General features: G+C 42.8%; 1 protein-coding gene across 1 annotated transcript in view; it reads left to right on the top strand.

Annotated features, from left to right (window-relative positions):
• Positions 1 to 790: 790 nt before the first annotated feature.
• b3glcta (beta 3-glucosyltransferase a) overlaps positions 791 to 19,199 on the top strand; it is a 71,405-nt gene continuing 52,996 nt past the window's right edge. The window contains exons 1-2 of the mRNA XM_037080041.1: positions 791 to 1,060; positions 12,392 to 12,435. Of these exons, the coding sequence (XP_036935936.1) occupies positions 997 to 1,060; positions 12,392 to 12,435 (108 nt within the window). The 5' untranslated portion in view covers positions 791 to 996. The remainder of the gene's footprint in view (positions 1,061 to 12,391; positions 12,436 to 19,199) is intronic.

Raw genomic sequence — 19,199 nt, 5'->3', positions numbered from 1 at the left:
GTCTGCAAACTTGATCTCCTGGGGAGGGGTCTAACTCAGTGTCACAGTGTGTTAGACCATGGATTAAATTTACACCGGAATATTCCCTTTAAGTGGTTCTAACAAAACTTTGCTTGACTTTTTCATCAGCATGGTGGAATGAGTGAATGTTCATTTTTGGGTGAACTCTTCCTTTAAGAATCTCTCAGCTATAGAGCTACCGCTTGATTTTATGCAATTAAATAAATAAATCTGTCCATTTATTTTTGCATCATTATCTCCAAAAATTTAAGTGCTCAGTAGCAGAACTGTCACAGGAGCACTTGAAGGCAGCAGCAGTAGCAGCAGCCTCCCTCTGTCTGCCTGCCTGTCTGTCTGTCTGCCTGCCTGCCTGTCTGTCTGTCTGTCTGTCTGCTGGCCTGTCTGCCTGTCTGCCTGCCTGTCTGTCTGCTGGCCTGTCTGCCTGTCTGCCTGCCTGCCTGCCTGCCTGTCTGTCTGCCTGCCTGCCTGCCTGTCTGTCTGCCTGCCTGTCTGTCTGCTGGCCTGTCTGTCTGCCTGTCTGTCTGCCTGCCTGCCTGCCTGCCTGTCTGTCTGCTGGCCTGTCTGTCTGCCTGCCTGCCTGCCTGCCTGTCTGTCTGCCTGCCTGCCTGCCTGTCTGTCTGCCTGCCTGCCTGCCTGTCTGTCTGCCTGTCTGTCTGTCTGCCTGCCTGCCTGTCTGCCTGCCTGCCTGCCTGCCTGTCTGTCTGTCTGCCTGTCTGTCTGCCTGCCTGCCTGTCTGCCTGCCTGTCTGCCTGCTTGTAGGCTGGGCTCAGTGAACTCATCCCGCCAGCAGAGCGCGTCCCTGCGCCTCGGACGGAAAATGGGGAAGCCTCTTGCCGGAGCACAAACCCACTCCCCGTTTTTTCTCCGAGAAACTGTGAAAAGGAAAAGCCCCGTTGTTTTTTTCTAACACTGTCAGAAAGCCCATGCACTGCGAGCCTTCCCCAGCAGCTCCGCCGCTCACAGGACTCTCCCAGGATGCTGTCGAACAAGCCTCACGTCGGGCACAAAGTGGCAGGCTGTTGGATTGTCCTCTCCCTCTGTAAGTACTCACTTTACTTTCTAATGTTCTCGTCAGGAGAGGGGGGCTCGGCTGGGCTCGGCTCGGCTCGGACCGGGGCCAGCTGTGAGGGGACGGAACGAGCCTCCACAGTAAACACTTTGTGCTGCGTTCAAAGGTGAAGCTCGTGTTTGGAGAGAAGCGACAGTGTGGCGCTGAAGTCGGTTCAGAGGAGACGAGCCGAGGGTTTTTTTTTTTTATCCACAAGTGTTGGAGAGAAGTGCGGAGCCATGATTCAACCCTCAACTTCCTGAGGAGTTTTTTTTTTTCTTTCTGGTTGCCATGTGGGTTTGCGCAGACTTAACGCTGCAAGTTTTTACACGAGAGTTAATCGCAGGGAGAGCATGGGGTGACTGAAACAGATCTCCCGTTTCAGCATTCCTGCTCAGATCTGTTCCCGAGCTGCGTTAAGTAGCTTCTTCCTGACACATCGACGGCGCGCTGGTGGGAGTCAAGGAAGCCCGAGGATGAATGCACCTCAGGCTACAGCTGCTGTAAGCTTCTGCCCAAGTCAGAGTCCCCTCTGCTGCTCTGTGGATGTGCTCAGCGAAAAGTAAACGATCACAGCACAGAGATGAAGAGATTTTTTTGTTGGAAAAACCATATCCAGAGTCTTTAGAGTGTCATGTACTTAGATTTTTAATAAGCATTTAAGTTTGCTGCTGAGAAAAAGTGACATTTCTACTTCCTGGTGAGGGCTTGATTGCTTAATTAAAGCAACACTCAGTGGCTTAAAATCTGAGATGTGTCAGGTGAACCACCAGGACCCTGCAGCTGTGCGTTATAGTATGTCCGTGCATATGATCTTGCACATACAGGGTGTATTCAGTGGTGTGTCACGTCCATTGGGGTGGGGTGCAGCACACAATATATGGCTGCAGCTGTGGAGAGAATTACAGTGAGTGGCCAGTATTTCATCGGCCATGTGGACGTCCTGCTGCACGGGATGAGATAAACGCTGAGTGCAGGAGAAAATTGTCACAATTTATATTTAAAAAAAAAAAATACAAGACAGAGAAAGAGGCCAGAATACACAGAGGGATCTGCAAATAGTTCAGCACTGCAGGACAGAAGGGGGCAAAGACAAGGAGCTGGAGAACAGGTTACAGAGTATCTATGAATCTTAATGCTGCAAGAAATTGCCTCCAGTCACACTGATTTATTATTAATTGGATTTGACTGAGGGTGATCAGTTTTTAACCCGCAGCTCTCTGCTAACTTAACACCTGGCCATGCTTGTGTCATGTTATAAAAAAAACATATTTTTTTATCTGACAGACTTTCATTTTTCTACAAAAGCAAGAAAACTTGTCATGTATCGTTTAAAGCTCACCTCTCTTTCTCTGTCCCTCTCTGTTTCTGGTTTCGGATGAAATAAATTCAGGCTTGTCTCAGTTTGATCTGTGGTGAAATGTTCATTCTACCTCCCCTGGAAAAAAAGAAAAAAAAGAAAACATATTTCTCGGAGCTACTATACAAGCTCAGGGATACGTCAAAAATACATCACAGTATGGGCAGTATGGGGAGCCAGGGTCACTGCTGCAATCCACCGCTACGTGAACAGAGTACCGCGTATCTGGCAGCGAGTCAAGCACGTTTAGTTCGGGCATCAGACTCTGACAAGGCTGCTTGTCTGCTCTCCCTGTATGTAATATTCATGGACCCAACATCAAGGCGCAGCCGAGCTCTGGAGGGTGTCCAGTTCGGTGACATTAGGGTGCCACCTCTGCTGTTTTTTCAATGATTTCATCCATCAGCGGACTCTCATCTCTGATGTGCACCGGGGCAGTTTTTGCAGCTGAGGGTGATGCTGTTGGGATGAGCGACACCACTTCCAAGTCCGAGTCAGAGGCTTTTCGACTCCACATGGGCTGCATCTCAAGTGTGGAGCGAAATCGCAAAGCCTCCATTTGATTGATTGTAAATGGATATAACAGAGGTATACAATATTTGGGGGTGCAAATGTATTGTACATAAACTGATGATTAGATTTAACTGAAATCTCTGATTTAAAAAAGCTCCAGCATGCCGCTATTATGAGAAACATTAGAAATAACACATTTGCTGCTGTTGGAGCTCTTCTAAGCTGCCGAGAAATCCCAAAAGTTGTTGCTGCTTTCTCGTTTTAGCTTTCTCAAGGCAACAGAGTGTCATTTTCTCTCCACAATATAAGAAAGACAGTTTGCTGCCCCGATCCGCACACCCAAGAGACACCTCAGCTCAGGTGTCCTGGGTTTTATCTCAGAAGCGACAGAGTCAAAAGGATGGTGAGATTGATAAGCTCACCTGAAACCTCTCAAGCAGCTGTCTTTGTTCTGACCGTCAGCTGTGGTGTGGTGTTGACTGAGGGAATGAAATTGCAAAACAGGAGCTGCCACGTCGCGTATTCTTCTGGCAGGCTGGATGGCCTCGCTGTGGTTGAGAGCCTGAGGAGGTCTGTGTGAGAGCTCTTAGTGAGGCTCCCGCATATTGAGAGGAGCCAGATTAAGTGGATTGGGCACCTGGTAAAGATGCCATCCGAAGAGGCCAAACTCTTCCTGATCCCGGATGTGCTGAAGAGATTAGTGTGTATCTCTGACTGGTCCTGCTTGTGGATCCTGCAGGGAGAACTGAAAGTGAGCAGCTGTTGGTGAAGGGGCGAGCAAGATCGATGGAGGTTGCGTTCAAATATCCAAATGAATTGTAAATGGAAAACTTTGATTTAATTTCAGTGAAATGTACCAGTTCGAGGATGCAACATTGACTTTCCCGTATCCCTCCCTGAGTGTGGACAATGCTGCAAATCATGTTTTTTATCAGATCAGCGAAAAGTCATTCAGTCTATGAAATATCAGAATATTGTGAAGACTAACTTATAACCTCCAGAAACCCAAGGTAATATCTTCAAGTACTGTATTTTGAATGCAGACACAAATTCAAGGAGATTCAGTGTATTATCTGGTGAGATAAGAAGAAAAACATAAACTTAATGTTAAAAGTGCTCAAACTATAAAACTGGTGCAGAGGTGATGTCTTACATTCACATTCCAGCTCCGCCCCAACAAGCCGGGCTTCTGTCTGCAGGTTGACCAGCACTTGACCAGATGAGCCAAAAGCAGTCACGTCTGCTCATTTCGTCCAAAGAAAAATGACGCACTGCGAACTGAGATGTGGGCTTCTATACATAGTGTCCATATGTCACTCTTAAAGGTGCATTATACAACAACCAGCGACATCTAGTCATTTCACTATTTGAAAAACTAATTCACGATATCGTTAACAGCCAGTTAGCGACTCTAGCCTGTAAATTTATGTCCCGGTCGACATACTCACCTGTCGAGAAGAGGAAAAACTGGCTCCAACCTTTAAGCTGCTCGTAACACATAACTCACGTGCACTGACATGCACACACGGCTAGTCCGGCCACCGTAACAAACAAATGAGAAGCTCGGATCGCAGCACAAAATTAGGGAGTGTGACTTTATTCTCTGGTCAATATTCCTTTGACTCCACCACATCTTTATCTTTCTGTAGCAAATAGTTGTTTGCTGCTATTTTAATGGTCACAATCTCATATGTAGAACCTGTAATTTACTAAAGAGAAAATAATGTTTTGTCGGCCCATGTAGAGGTCAAGATATCCGTATCAACACATTTGTTAATGACACCCAGCCCTCGCAGCGTGTCTGCTGAGCTCAATCTTTTATAATATGTGTCAGTTTAGAGAAGAAGACGTTTTATGTGCACATATGAAACATACTGTTGATCAATTAACCAATTCTAGTGGTATTTCAGGCACCGTACACCAGGTTTACTTACTGTAGTCATGATGATAGTGACTGTCACTAACAGTGTAATTATACTTTTCTTCATATGGATGTGCACATTAACCACCCAGAGCCAAAACCAGGATATTTGCTGTATTTAAATGAAAAGATATTCTATCGAGACAGAGCTCCAACCAGAAGCTCTGACTGGGGAAGAAGTTGCCAGTGTGGGTCCTAGATGGCTGCCGGCGCTGCTCGAGTGTGAGGAAAAAAAGTTTAAATTCAATATGACACGATGCCAGATGAAGCCTGCGCTTCCTGCATGCCGAACAGTTCGCACAGCAGTTTTCATAAAACACAAATCAGATGCATTATTGCAACTGTATGTGCAGCGCAAACGGTGGGCCATCTGTGCCGGTTCTTTGAGGAGCCACTTTCATTATAATAGTGTTTGCTGCTACTGTCCACACAGTGTGTTTTTGTTTTGTTGTTTTTCCATTATAGAAAAGAAACAAAGGCGTTTTGTAATGGAAAATGACTAAAGTGCTTTTTGATTATTAGTGACCTGAGAGTGGAGCCTAAAGTCACAATAACAAACCTTGATGCACGACATCGACTCATCATCTTCTTCAGCACAGGGCTTGTTTTAAAAGCGAGAGTGATTAGACTCACAGAGAGAAGCAAACAGACGTAGGTTTGTCCGAGGCACGACACAGATCGAGGTCAAGATCGTTCTGCATGAGTTTAAAATGTTTCTCATGGAGCTGTGTGACTGCACTTCTCGATGGCACAGAGAGAAGAGTAAAACTGACAGCGGGGAGAGAAAACCCATCACCTGCTTAAAGGGTGTTCTTGCTACTCATCAGGACACCACCCCGGCCTCCACAATCAAGTTTTCCCAACACTGTTAAAGTGTCAAAGTTAAAAACTGATAGTTGAATGGTCTGTATCTGCTGTTACAATGCTGTACTAAAACCCTCTTGGTTAGGGTCAGAAAAGTGGCATGGTTTGACTTAAAAACATCTATTTTGGTTGCCATGATCAGCCCAACACACCACAAAAAAAGGAAATAACCCCAGGTCTCCTGCAAAATAATACATGCTTCAGACACAAGAAAAACAGATCGATGTATCACCAGGCGTCCTTAAAAATATCCCACTGGTGTGACTCGAATTGCAGTCAGCTGTTTGGCTGCCTCGTTGGCACAAAATGTCCCCATGAAAGTGTCATATTTAATGTTTATTACAGTCGTTGTGTTGTTGTGTCTGTAGCCAAGAAAAGAGAAGTCGGCTCTCATCGTGTTTGAGCTCTGTTATATTTATCCTTTAATACAAAGTTCCAATTTTAAGGCCCCCAGTGTTGTGTCAGTGTTGGCCACCACACTAATCTGCACACGCGCCGACCGTGCTAGCAGCTAACCTCTGGTGCAGTTGGTACATGTTGGCTGCTGTGAATGTCGGACTGTAGAAGGCTCATCAAATGTGCATGAGTATAAACCAAATTAACTCTGTGTTAAATTTTAACAAACCTTAATGGCAGGAACACAGCAACATGAGAATCCCCTTTGAGTCCATTTTGTCACCTCGAGTAGATTTTTAAGTCGACTATCCACTGGCCTTTTATCTCTAGTGTTCCCTCTCTGGAGGAAAAGTATGAATCCATGTGGCTTGCTGAATGTTTCGTCTGTCCCCACCAGCCACTCTGCGCCATTTTCATGCCATGCAGACGGCGTTCTCTTTTGAACTCGAGTGCTGGGAGCCGCTGTTTGGTTTGAGAAGGGTTTGGTAAGAGGTGAATCCAGGTTTAATGGTCCTCAGCTTGTGGATGTTTGTGCACTGGTCTCAGAAGAGTTTGTGGATAGCAGCCCCTCCGTAAATATCAGCACTGTGAGGCTAACGTGATTTTGGATCTTATTGCCTCGGCCAGATTGAATAACTTTGTTTTTTGGGGCCTGTGCAGCTGCAGCAGCAGCAGCAGCAGCAGCCACTCTCCAGCCTCGTTTGAAGCCTTTAGTAGTCTCATTTCGCTTTGAACCATCACACATGGACGCAGTGATTATCAGAGCTTTTTTAAAGCTGACACTGACTTCTAATTAGCATTCAAGTTAATATAATACACCTGCGTAGCTGCCTTTCTTAATGTGATTTACTTCAAAGTACTTTCATGTGGTCCCTCGATTTATTCCTGCTCCCTCTGTGCCCATTAAATCCTGAATGAAGTGGGAAGTTGAGTAAGACACCAACCAACAGTGAAACAAGCAAATCGTTGCTTAATTACTATGACTTCATCAGGATTTTTAATATGGAAGACAAGAAGGTCCCTCTGAGGAAATATAAAAATAAAGTCCTGATCTACATGCCTTTTTAGTTTATGGACATCTGAAACGTGACAAGAAAACCAATTTTATCACATTAAGTTAATTAAATGTGTTTTAACTGAAATATTGATTTTAAACAGTAACAATCCCTCAATCAAAACTGTCACCAAAGACAGAGTTTGATGATGTGGTGTTGGACCAAGAGAGTTGTTATCATCATTGCCATTTTTATTTTTAAGTTAGGATTCCTTTAGTGTTCATTGTCCGGTAGGCTTTTTTTTTTTTATCTGCAGATGTTTTCCCTTTCTGTAGAAAGCCTTGAATAAAACCAGTGCAAACACTAAATACAGCAGATTTATGTTACAATCAGTGTTTCTTGATGCTCTTGAGTGGACACAGGATGTCAGGATTGGCTGCAAGCTGTTAGAGTCAAGCTGAGCATGAGATAAGTGAGGATGTCTTTAGTGTTCATCTTTCACAAGGTTTTTACCGGGAGCTGTGTTATCTGCAGAGGTTTCCCACTCTCCAAAACAAAGGGACCCAGTAATTGAAACTAGTAAAACAAAACAGAATAAATCAGTTTTATGAGCCGAGCTGCTGCTGAGGTTAGCTTGGCTTGTTTCTCTGATGACTTAAGATCCAGACTTCTGAAGAGTGAAATCCTTAATCCAGTCAAAGTGATGTAACACAGAGTACAACATACCCATCGCTTGCCGGGGTCCTGTGCTCTGGTGGCTTGGAAACAAAACGGCACCTCCCATCGAGTGCAACAGCTTTGACCCAGGATGTTGTGGTGGAGACCAGCCTCTGCACGACAGTGTCTGATTTCATGCTTTTGTCCTTTTCATTTTCCTGCGTCCAGACATCAGCCAGGAGCAGCCGGGATCTGGCTTCAACGGTCGAAAGTCGCCGCGGGCCGCGATCAATGAAACGTCAGCTGCTTTTAATCCTGTTTCTACTCCAAAGCCGTTTAATGTATGTCTGTCAAAGTTGATGCGTGGTTTCAGCAATAAAGGCGAAACGAATAACAGATTTAAAACCAAAATGTAGCAGGAGGTACAGTGAAGTTAAGTAGTACTCTCTTTCTACCACTGCAACTGTGCATGTTTCTCTTTGTCAGAGTCCTTGAATTCTGCTAAGATACAAACCTGACTCCCCCCCATTGTAATGAGCACAGTGTTTCCCGACTAATTGCATCGGACGCCTGCTTTGATTACAATGACAATGTAAATTTAGACTCTTGTCGAAGAGCGTTCAGCTAAACCATTCAGAGCTTTCAGCGTGTTGACTGATTCCCAGAGTTTCTAAGAAATCAAAGCAAACAGGTTCCCTTCGGTACGGCTCAATTGAAAACATGGTTGGAAACAACACACTTGATTATGCAGGCAGAGAGGAGGTGATGAGATGGAGGTGCTCCCATCAGCACTCCCGACATTATGTAGGGAGTTTTTCCCACCCACTGTCTCCCTCCCCCCCCTCCGAGTGTCTCTGCCTCTCCCTCTCCAGAGTGAGCCATGAAAAGATGGGAAGTTTGAGCAGATGTAGCAGGATGTATCGTGAACCTGAATGTATTCCTGTAGGAGGCTTCATTTCACGCCAAGTGTTGCATTTTTAATACTGACAGAAATTGCAAGGCCAGATGAGAATGTAGTCGTTTAACTCGCTCTACAGAGCCTGTGATTGGCTCGATCTGATTTTATAGTTGTGACCTTTGTGAACGTTTGGGAGTTAATAGGGTTCATTGACATTATCTAAAATGCTCTAAGCTGGAATTTAGACTTTAGCTGGCTTTTTGTTGCCGATTAACAAAAAAGGATGCAAATGGTTAGTACATTTCCCACCTTGTACAGTTTAGTTGCTCCTTTTATCAGCAAGCACAGGCTTGGAAATATACGTTTCTGCAAACCACTGATATGTTTGTGATGCAAATTTACCTCTCTGTAGGTCACGTTTTCATAACCCTATGGTCTGGTTAGATTTTGGCACAAAACCATGTGGTTAGGTTGAGGAAAAGGTCATGTTTTGGTCTGAAATACCTGTTTTTGTTGCCATAAACACGGCTGCTAATGTCATGATGTCTAGCTTAAGATATTCAGTGGTTTCTGCAAATGTGGAAGAAGCTGTCTCGAACAGTCACGAATGGCTTGCACCACCATCCTCTCCACCTCCCAGCACTGAAGTCAGCTCATATGCATGTAATCTGAATGTGATATGACACGTACTGTAGAAATGGCAATATGATACATATGAACCATACACATTTGAATGTTCCCATGGTTTGCAGGATTTCTTTGGCGACCAGGCTGAGTGCACTGGGGTCATTGAAAGGCAATCGATAAGAAACCAGGTCCACACTTGAGGTTTACTAGTAGACTGAGGGTATAATCTTGCCATTGGCCAACTATTTTAGTCACCTGTCTCTTCCCTTTTCTGTTATCTGCGTTTTAGCATTTTTCAAATCTCTCTCTCTACGGGAAACGACAAAAGCTCCCGAGATGGCACCCTGTACACACTGAAAATAGAAACGTACATGAACCATAACTCTGTTGCAAAACAGAACAGCTGTAAAAAAGGCAAACAGTTGTTATCTTCTTTCACTGTGGAGATTTAGCCATTTAAATGCACATATTCCATGAAAAACGGGTCCCCTGACGCTAGTTTTGTGGGGGCACGGTTGTTGCATCCTGGGCTTAGCGGTGCCCCAAGACGATTGTGATTGATTCAAAGCAACACAAACAAGCCAGATATAGCAGAATGAAAACGGGTGTAGAGTTGTGGAGATGGTTTATGAAACTACCTCGTCCAAAAGTTGAGTTTTACAGTTGATTCATTAATAAATATTGTCTGTATTATTTTTATTCTTACTTCACTTTCAAACACGTTCGAACAAGTTCAATAAACGTATGATAACAAGTTGAATCAGCATCTGTCAGATTTTCCATCAGACTGGCTTTTTTGCTGCTTTTCTCAGTCTTGGCTGCTGTTGTTCGAAATGACCTCCGCCTGAAACAGAGCACCACAATGTGAGGCTGCTCCCAGTGACTTTGTTAGATTATAAGCAGGGGTCTCAATTCAATACTAACCTTTGTCCAAAGTTCACATTGTTTTCATTATAGCCAGAAGAAACAACCTTGACTTCACACGTATTTAGGACTCAGAGATCTCTAGGGAGTGTTTATTCTCACTCAGCAATTCAAGTCAACATATCAACAGAGAATGGAAAAAGGATAGAATAAAAGAAGCCAAAATTTTAGGCAGACAACTTGGAAATAAAAACTTAAACAATGCAAATACCACAACCGAAACATTTTAGTTTTTACTCTTTTTGTCTTACTTCTCAAATGGCTTTTTGTCTGCAGGGTAATCAGGTTTTTTTTCTGTTTTTACTTCTCTTATTGGAAGCACTAATGCAGTGCTCATTCAAACGTGCCTGTTCAGGCCGATTGCTTGGCCTCCAGTATTGCGTCTTGTGGCTTTCTCAGTATCATCGACCCGCAGTGCCGGAGAACCCCCGCAGCTCCAGACATAGCACTTTCAGACCCAGTTCCAGATTTAGATGATTATGTGTGCCGCCATTTTTTTCCCCTACCTTTTGTTAAACTTAATAACACAGTAACATCACAACATGCCACCAGTTAGACAGTTCATCGAGGTGTTCACAAAACATTAGCCACACCTAAATTCTTAATAATGATCATCAGTTATGTTATCTCACCTTGTGAGGCTGAATCCATCTTGTAAAACAGACAGTGGGTTAACCAGTCAGCTTGTGGCTGGTGCTGTGGTTTAGATGTGAAGACCAGCATAGGTGCGTAGATGCTGGTGTCATATCAAAATCGAGGGGAAGAACAAAGAAGCACACTCGAGGTACATACTGTTGATCTGATTGGTTGAAGTTAGTCCTCGATGGACGGATGGTTTGAAGGTTCCTGCCCCCCTCTCCTGATGTTTCTGTAGGTCTGGAAGTTCAAGGGCTCTCCAGCTCTGCAGGGTCTTGTCAGTTGATGTTTGTCGACTTCTCTGAGAGCTGCACTTCGACTCTGCACTTACTCGGGGCCTCGGCGAAACACCTGCCAATTATGAAGTCGATCGGATGAATGGTTGTTGAGAAAATTATAGGACAGAGTGATGACAAAGAGTCTTTTCATTTGAGAGTCCACATCACAAAAATACTAATATAATCAGTGCCCTCAGTGTGTCTTTCCTAGTCAGTCGGTTTGAATACGACGTTAATGTGGGTTCTTCCTCTCTTTAAATGACAAATGTCTTCTTTGAAACCAAATGTGAAAACATCGTATTTCTCTGCCTTGGATAGCAAGTTTGTACTTTTTTCAAAAACTGGCTTGCCTCCATTGTTTATTGGGGGCTTTCAGGACTCACATAATTAGGTTCATTACATTGTTCATTTGTTCTGAACCGGTGGCTTCACTCCAGGCTTTACACACTGGAGTGTTTTGAAGTTAACTCAGCGCTTTGAATAATTTAAGAAATGGGTTCCTTTGCATGGACGGAATTAATATCTGACCAAATTACTGCAGATTGGGTCATTAAAGCAAAGTCACAGAGATCATATCTATCTTATGAAATATGCACCTTTTATATATTGGATTTTTGTGTGTGTGTTAGCGTGTATCTTGGATATTGGAGGTTACACTGTGGCAGTAATTTTTAGTGGCTTGTTCCTAGAAAACAAATATGAAGCTTTTTAGGGTTTAATCAACACTCTCGTTGCCCTTTAATAGCTGCTGCAGCGGGTCTGGAGTGTAATTTAACTCTTTCTTTTCGGCTCTCACCTAATTAAAGTCAGATTTAACGCTGACCGATGTTGGAGTGCAGGCAGCCTGATTCAATATAAACTGCTTTATAGATTCATTCTCAGCGACACTGCTGTTTTTGACGTATTGATTTGAAATCCCGGGAATCTCTCAGCGAAGATTTTCTTGTCTCGGAATCGATGGCAATGTGATTGGATAGAAGCTCTCCTGGCTCTAATTAAAAACTTGGACGGATGAATGGTGCTCTTACAGACTCAGCGTGGAGGAATTAGGCTCTGAGTTATCTTTATAATATTTAATTAAATATTGATAAAATATAATATCAGATAAAAATAACATAAAGGAGGTCGTTTTGTCTAACCTTGTCTGTGTTCGGCAGCTGTCAGATGGGGAATTGACACGACCTGAAGGAAATGGGGGACGAATGATTAATCGCTGTTTGAATTAATGTATTTTTCTCTTTCTGTTCTTACAGTTCATATCAACTTTTCTGCTGGCAGCTCAGGAAAAGGCTCACAGGTAAGAAAAACCCTTGTGCATTTCATTCTTTGTTTCGTGTCTGCAAATTGGTCTGAAAACCTGCTGCTGGTTTCTTGATAATTAGCTTTAATCATTCGCTTCCTGATCATTCGCCTCCATTTAAACCTTAATTACCTGACCGAATAAAAATAAATGACCATGTGTTTTATTTTGTATTTAAATGCATTGATCGTTTGGCCCTCCAGATAGAAACCATCAATTTGCGCTTCCACAGAAATCCATTCGCCCTTTTCCTCAAGTGCAAGATAATTTTCTCGCCGTTGCATTTTCTACATAAATCTGCAGTTGCTGCGCGATAAATAATTAACATGTTGAGTTGCTCTACTTCTCCTTGGTGTGAGGAGATGTTGACAGTAAGCCTCCTGGCAGAGGTGCTTAGCATCACAGAAATGGGAAATTACTGTCTTGCCTTTTACTGATGTCAACCGCCTCTTTCCCTGCGAGAGGATATTCAAAGTCTTCACTTTGTCACTTTTTCATATTTTTTTTTCTCATATTGTTGTAAATGATGTTTGGCAGAAATTGCATTCGTTTGAACTTCCCAGTGTAGTGTAGGTGGATATTAAAACATCTCGAGTCTCTGGCCTCTAAAGTTTGCTTTAGTCAGATTTCTTTTCCTGAGAAAAATTGTGTCACACCACGAGTGCTCCATCAAGAGCGGATACTCAGTCGCTTCTCTTTCTTTTTAAACATTTTTTCTTATATAAAAGAGCGATTAGGGACTGCTGCCTGTCAGAGTGATAAAGCAGATAAAGATTTAAATGACATCCATGCAGGGGAAGAAACTCTTTAAGGGAATGAAAAGAGTTGTGTTTTTCGCAACAATGGGAACATAATCAGCAACAAAAGTCTTGTTTAATGTGCTGGAAAAAAAAAGATATTAAGAAAGCGGGGAATGTTTCATGAAGTTCATTTTTGTCTAAACTGTTCAATACATCTATTCTCAGATTTAAGTGTCTCCTAAAAGCTTCAGAAAAACACATTTTCTGAGTTCTCCTCCAGTTTTGACCCTGACTTGTGGCTTCTAGCGTTTCTGGGAGCTAATGGGGGGGTTGTTACCTAGTTACCGCGGGATCACGGTGGTGCATGTGCCATTTGTTTGTGTCGCCAAGTGTTCACAATGCATTTGGACTTCTTAATGTCGCCAACTTCTGACAGGTGTTGCTCAGACAGAGAGTGGGGCCTGAAATGTGCTCCACACCTCGCGTCAGACGTGTGTTGTGTGCTGCAAAGTGGAAACCAGGTTAATGCCCCCTTTCTTAGATCTCCTCAGCTGAGGAACAACATTAACAAATTAGAAAGGAATGCAAATTTTTAGGTCATGGAAGCGCTCCAGTTATAGAGAGTCATGGAATTTACATCGGAGCCATAGCAGGAGGCAGCATTTTACAACAAATGCTCATACATCTGTGAACACACTTGATTTATTGTTTAAGAAGTGACCCAGTCGCTGAATAAAGCAATTAATTATTGGTCTTTCCACTGAGGATTATTGACTTTCTAACAAAGTTGCGATGCAGAAGGACGTTTTTGTCAGCGTGGCAGTTTTGTAGCCAAGAATCAAGAACTATAACGCCAAGCACGGTACAATGCATGCATATATTAGCAGATCAAGTATCCAAGTATTTTTTTGTGGTTTAGATATACCCTCCTATGTTTCCTATCTGTGTTCTGGAAAACTTCAGTGTGCAACGGCCATAACTTAGTTGTTGAGCATGATTGATATTTCTCTCAATTATACAGACTCATCACACTCATGCTGGGTTAAACACAGGGTATGCCACACATGTTCCAAAGGTATAATATGTCACATTTCTGCATTGGGAAAAAATGACATACCCTTTGTTATATTCTGAGTTGAGTTGCTCTTACAGTATCCTAAATGTTTCCATCAAATGTCAAACCCACAGAACTCTGTAATTTCACATAACGTAATTGTGCTTTTCATTCAGAGCCCATCAATTATTGTAAGCATGTGGTTTATCTACCTGCCGTCTGAGAATGTCAGGAAGTATGGTAACGTGCCTCAGGCTGGACTCACAGTGCAGGAGTTTTAGAATCCTTAATCGATTTTGAAACTGGTTTCCATCAGGCTTTGCAGTGAGGAAAAAACAAAAGCAGAGCAAGTGAGTCGTGGTCATCATGGGTCGTCTATTCTACAGCGAGAAAATTCAAACTGTAAACTGAGTGCGTACCATTGATTGGCAACACGGTCAGCTGCTTCAGAAAGCACTGATAATATCTAAATCCTAGATAACAAACACTTGTGGGCTGCCACCATGAGTCTGCGAGCAGTTGGGGAGGTTTAAGAATGGATCTGTAAACCCCCTCACATCACCACATAAGCTGAGCCAAACTTTGGTATGGACCGAGCTCCCGGGCCAGATTTCTCCTCTGATTGTCGGGAGGGGCAGAACTCCTGTAGTGAGATCCGGGCCTGAAACATTATAATGTGTACAATGCTTTGAAAAATGGTCAATGGTGATTAGATTGCATTCAACGGAGTCAAACAGCCAATCCAAACCTTTTAAAGTAGTGTTTCATGAGAGTGTATTTCACATTTTTTTGTGCCAGTGGTCAGAAAAGAAGATCTTGCACTGAATAAACGAGGGTTCACCATCTGACTGCAAACAGCTGTGCTCGTCCCATCACCATTCAAATCTGGCTAAATCTGCAGGGGCTCCAGTAGCGTGTGATATGGGCAACGTTGGTCTCAGAATGCAAAGCAGCGACTGTCGAGTCGCATTAAACTTCCAGCAACAGATTCATAAGAGTAGGGGTGGGGTGGAGCATATTGAGTGCGATTCTGCATCCCGTGGCTTATTGTTTGCTCCCTTGCAGCGGAGGAAAAGACCATCTGTTCCAATTTTTAGTCAGGATTTGAGAAGTTACATCCTCTTTGATCAATATTGTTGCATATAACACTGTTTACACAAAAAGGCTTTGTGAAGTGTAAAGCAGGAAGCATGGCTGCAGCATTCAACATTTAAACAAGTGTAATTTTCAGTAGTGTGGTCCGTAGCTCGCATGTGCAAAAAACAAAAAAAAATAGGTGTCAGCGTCTCCCCCCTCCTTTGAAGACGGCCTGAAGCCTGCGATGACTGGCATCAGTTTGAACTCAGAATGACTTGGAGAAGTTGCGATGGCAGGCGCAGGTACTGTGATTATTCACCGCTTCAGGGCTTCATAAACAGCCTAAACAACAAGTGTGCTCCAAGTTCGCTAATGTAAGCAGAAGTGCCTTGATCTCATGCACTCAGAGGACTCCGAACAGCGAGATGATGCATGAGCACTACACAGAGTGAGAAATTATTTACAAACTTTCTGCAGAGGGTCTTGCAAAGCCAATGACTTACTTCAACTTGTTAAGAGCACACCTGACAGTTCCTGTCGCTTTGCCACCATTCTGGTCCTCTCAAGATACACGAGGGAACTTTTAAAAGTTCTGGAAGTGGCAGCTGGCTTCACCTTCAGGCGATGTTCCTAGATGTTGGAAAACACAACAACCAGTGCTAGGACACACACAAGAACACAACCAGGAGAGCAGAAGTAATTAAAAGTGCTGATCTTTGTGAGTCACTGAGCTCTTTCATGTATGTGTGTGTTCAAGGCTAAATGGTTTCTTTGCAGAATTATGTAAAGCCAACATTTTCTGTGGTGCATCCTCAGGCTGTGCAGTGTCCTTGTAAACTTTGAATCCACATAGGAACCTGAACACTTTCGTCACCATATACGTCTTTGTTCAGTTCTTTTGACCACTGAAGGATATAGAGCTTCGTCTCTGTCGAGGCTGCACTCAACCTCAAGTGCCATCAGTCGATGAGAAAATAACCAGTCTTCAAGGTAATGTGCTCTTACCTTCCTTAACAACACACTCAGAGCATGTAATCGTCTCTAATTGGACAACAAATCTTTGTTGTCTGATGGTTGCAGAGCTTTTCGAAAAACATCGTTTTGCAAAGATGATGTATTTAACCTCTCATCAGTGCAGCCTAAATGGCTTTCACCACAAGCAAGAAGATCTACTTGGGCTACCTTGGGTTGTTGAAAATGGAACTGTGAGACTGACGTCTGAATCATTGCTTCAGCTCCTTATCTCAGCAGGATTTTCTGAGATTGCAAACATGCATGAATGCTGCTGCCAGTGTACACCTGAAGATCCTACTTGACCAAAATTGTTAATGTCAACAGGCGGCCAAGATGGTGCACGTTCATCCTCCATCCCAACAGGGATTCTTAAAATGATCTCGTTTAGCTCACAGCGTTTCAACAGTTTCATATTTCCCTCCGCTTTGGTTTCTGATTCTGAACACAAGACGTAAAGCTGCGATTACAGAGCAGAGTGTTGGTTGTGAAAGAAACTCAAATTGGGACGTCAGTTAGTATTCAAACTGAAATATTTCTTAGAACCTGACCACTCTTTAATTAAACAAAGGTTCTTTGAAATGTCTGTCTTTATCTCTTTACCTTTCATAAAAATGATGTTAGTTGATGATGTTTCTTTTGTGATTGTACAATACAGATTAATTGCACATAACACTTCCCAGCAAGCCTTTTTTCCTTTTGTTGCCAGAACAATAGAAGAACATTTTTTTCTGTGTGACCAAGCTCCTTTTTTTCCAAAGTGTTCTGGTCAAAAATATCTATCAGCCATCTCATGTAGAGATCAGGGAGCAGCAAACTGTGACCCTAAATAACTTACACAGCAGGGTTTGACAGTAACTGTTGCCCTGTTGCCCAAGGCAACCAGATTTGGACCACTGTCAACAATTTGGTGCGGTCTGGTCGTCTTTGTTGGCAACAGTTGTTCCTGTGCTTAGAAAAACAGAGCCGAATCCCTCTGTATACAGTCTTCTAACTAAGTCAGAGTGCCCTCGATGAACTGTTCCACAGTGTGAGAAATGATAAAAAATATGGATGAAAAACGCCAAATATTACCCCAACAGATTGTTGGAATAACAGAGAGTGGGGCTGATACTGAAATGTGTGGACCTGAAGAAAAGGGAAAGACAATGAGTTTATTTATAAACTCTGATAAATACAAACATGTGCCACAACATAATTTAATCCCAGAAAAACTAGTTTTCAAGTAAACACAATATTTAGAGTCACAGGGCTGATGAATAAAACAGGGCAGATGAAACATGTTAGAAGAGCAGGTTCACAAGAACTATCACAAACTGTGAGTATAAGAAGTGAGAAAATCATTTCAAAGAAATACTTACTACATCCTGTGCAGAAAAAGAGCCTTTCTCTGACTCTCCTATCATCTCGAGATCAAAAACCACTCCGAGTTTGGAGTTGGAGATTATACCAGGCTTGCAGGATTTAAATATTCAGTGTATTATATCATTTTTCCTGCTAATTATGTTACCTTGCTAATGTGAAATATAAACGCAGTGACATTAGTGGCTCACTCTCACTGTCATTCTGGATTAGAAATTAACCTGTGAGCCACTTGTTCTTATATCAAGTCCATTGTAGGTGCCGGTGTGTCTGGCACACAAAGAGAGAGGAAAAGGAAGTTGGAAAAAAAAAAGAAAAGTCTTTTAAAGTTGAACCCAAAGATAAACAATGATTTGAATAGCACCTTCAGTACTGCAGGGTTCACTGCTACCTATTCCACTGGGGAGGACAGGATGATGCTTGTTGCTATGGCTACCATCCGGTGTTGTAAACACTGCATCTTATGCCTCTTTAATTAGAAGTAACCTTGGCTGGATGCATATAATTACTGTGTGTCAGTTGCTTTGGTCATCTGCACAGTAAAAATGATTACCAGCAGCTGCAGTGATAGCCTAGCATTAACTAATATACCACATTTCCACCAAAATTAGCAGTTCTGCACAGGGTTTTTAAACACAGATCAACCCGCTAAAATGGCCTAATGATCCCATTCCCACCTTCTGCCGACAAGACTGTGACTTCTATCTGAAGCATTACGTTGTACATCACCGACGTCATGTTTCACATCATGAATGTGCCAGAAATGGTTGTAACAGAACAGAAAACAATAGTACACCCAGTGTGAAAATAGTGGGTAAATTATTTTGAGAGGCAGTTGGTCCAATAACATTGGGAAAATCTAGATGAGCAGAACGATTACATTATTTTATCCCCATTGCAGTTAGCTGGCTCGGTCGATCCAGGTATTTTGATTGCTGGGAAGTCAAGCTTTGTTGGCTTCAGAACTGAGTTTCAGCATTTATAGGTGTTGGAAGGTGGGTTTCTTTATTTAGTATTTCCAAAAACAAAACGAAATGATTTTTATCTGCTCAAACACGCACGCAGTAGCAGTCTAACAGAACATCGCTTTCATCATGAACTATATTGAAAATCCCTGTCTACAATCAGCATTTGCGCTGTGTATTTTCCTCCCACTGTGTAGTAACCAGTCCTGGATGCTATCAAATTTTAGGGCTACCTTTCATACCCTGCCAAACACATTTGTTGGTCCAAATTGTAAAAGCCTTTTCTCTCCTGACATTAAAAGTGAAAACATGGCCTGTTGCTTGGAAATAAAAAAAAGTCAATGGGATAAGCAGCTAGATAGGGTTCTGCAAGAGGAAAATAAACCTGCCCAAAACAGGAGATGGTTTCTTTTTCCATAGAGAGTATTCACAAAGATTTTACCCACCATTTTTTTTTCTCTGACGTCAGACTCAAGGGGGGAGGCTCAGATGTCGAGCTGCTGTGTTCCAGGATGAGTCATACAAATGTAGGGAAATCTGATTTATTGTTAT

Source organism: Acanthopagrus latus, chromosome 2 (genome assembly GCF_904848185.1).
Source record: "Acanthopagrus latus isolate v.2019 chromosome 2, fAcaLat1.1, whole genome shotgun sequence".
NCBI classification, from domain to species: Eukaryota; Metazoa; Chordata; class Actinopteri; order Spariformes; family Sparidae; genus Acanthopagrus; species Acanthopagrus latus.
Note: the sequence above shows the minus strand (reverse complement) of the source record. Positions and strands in the feature narration are given on the sequence as shown.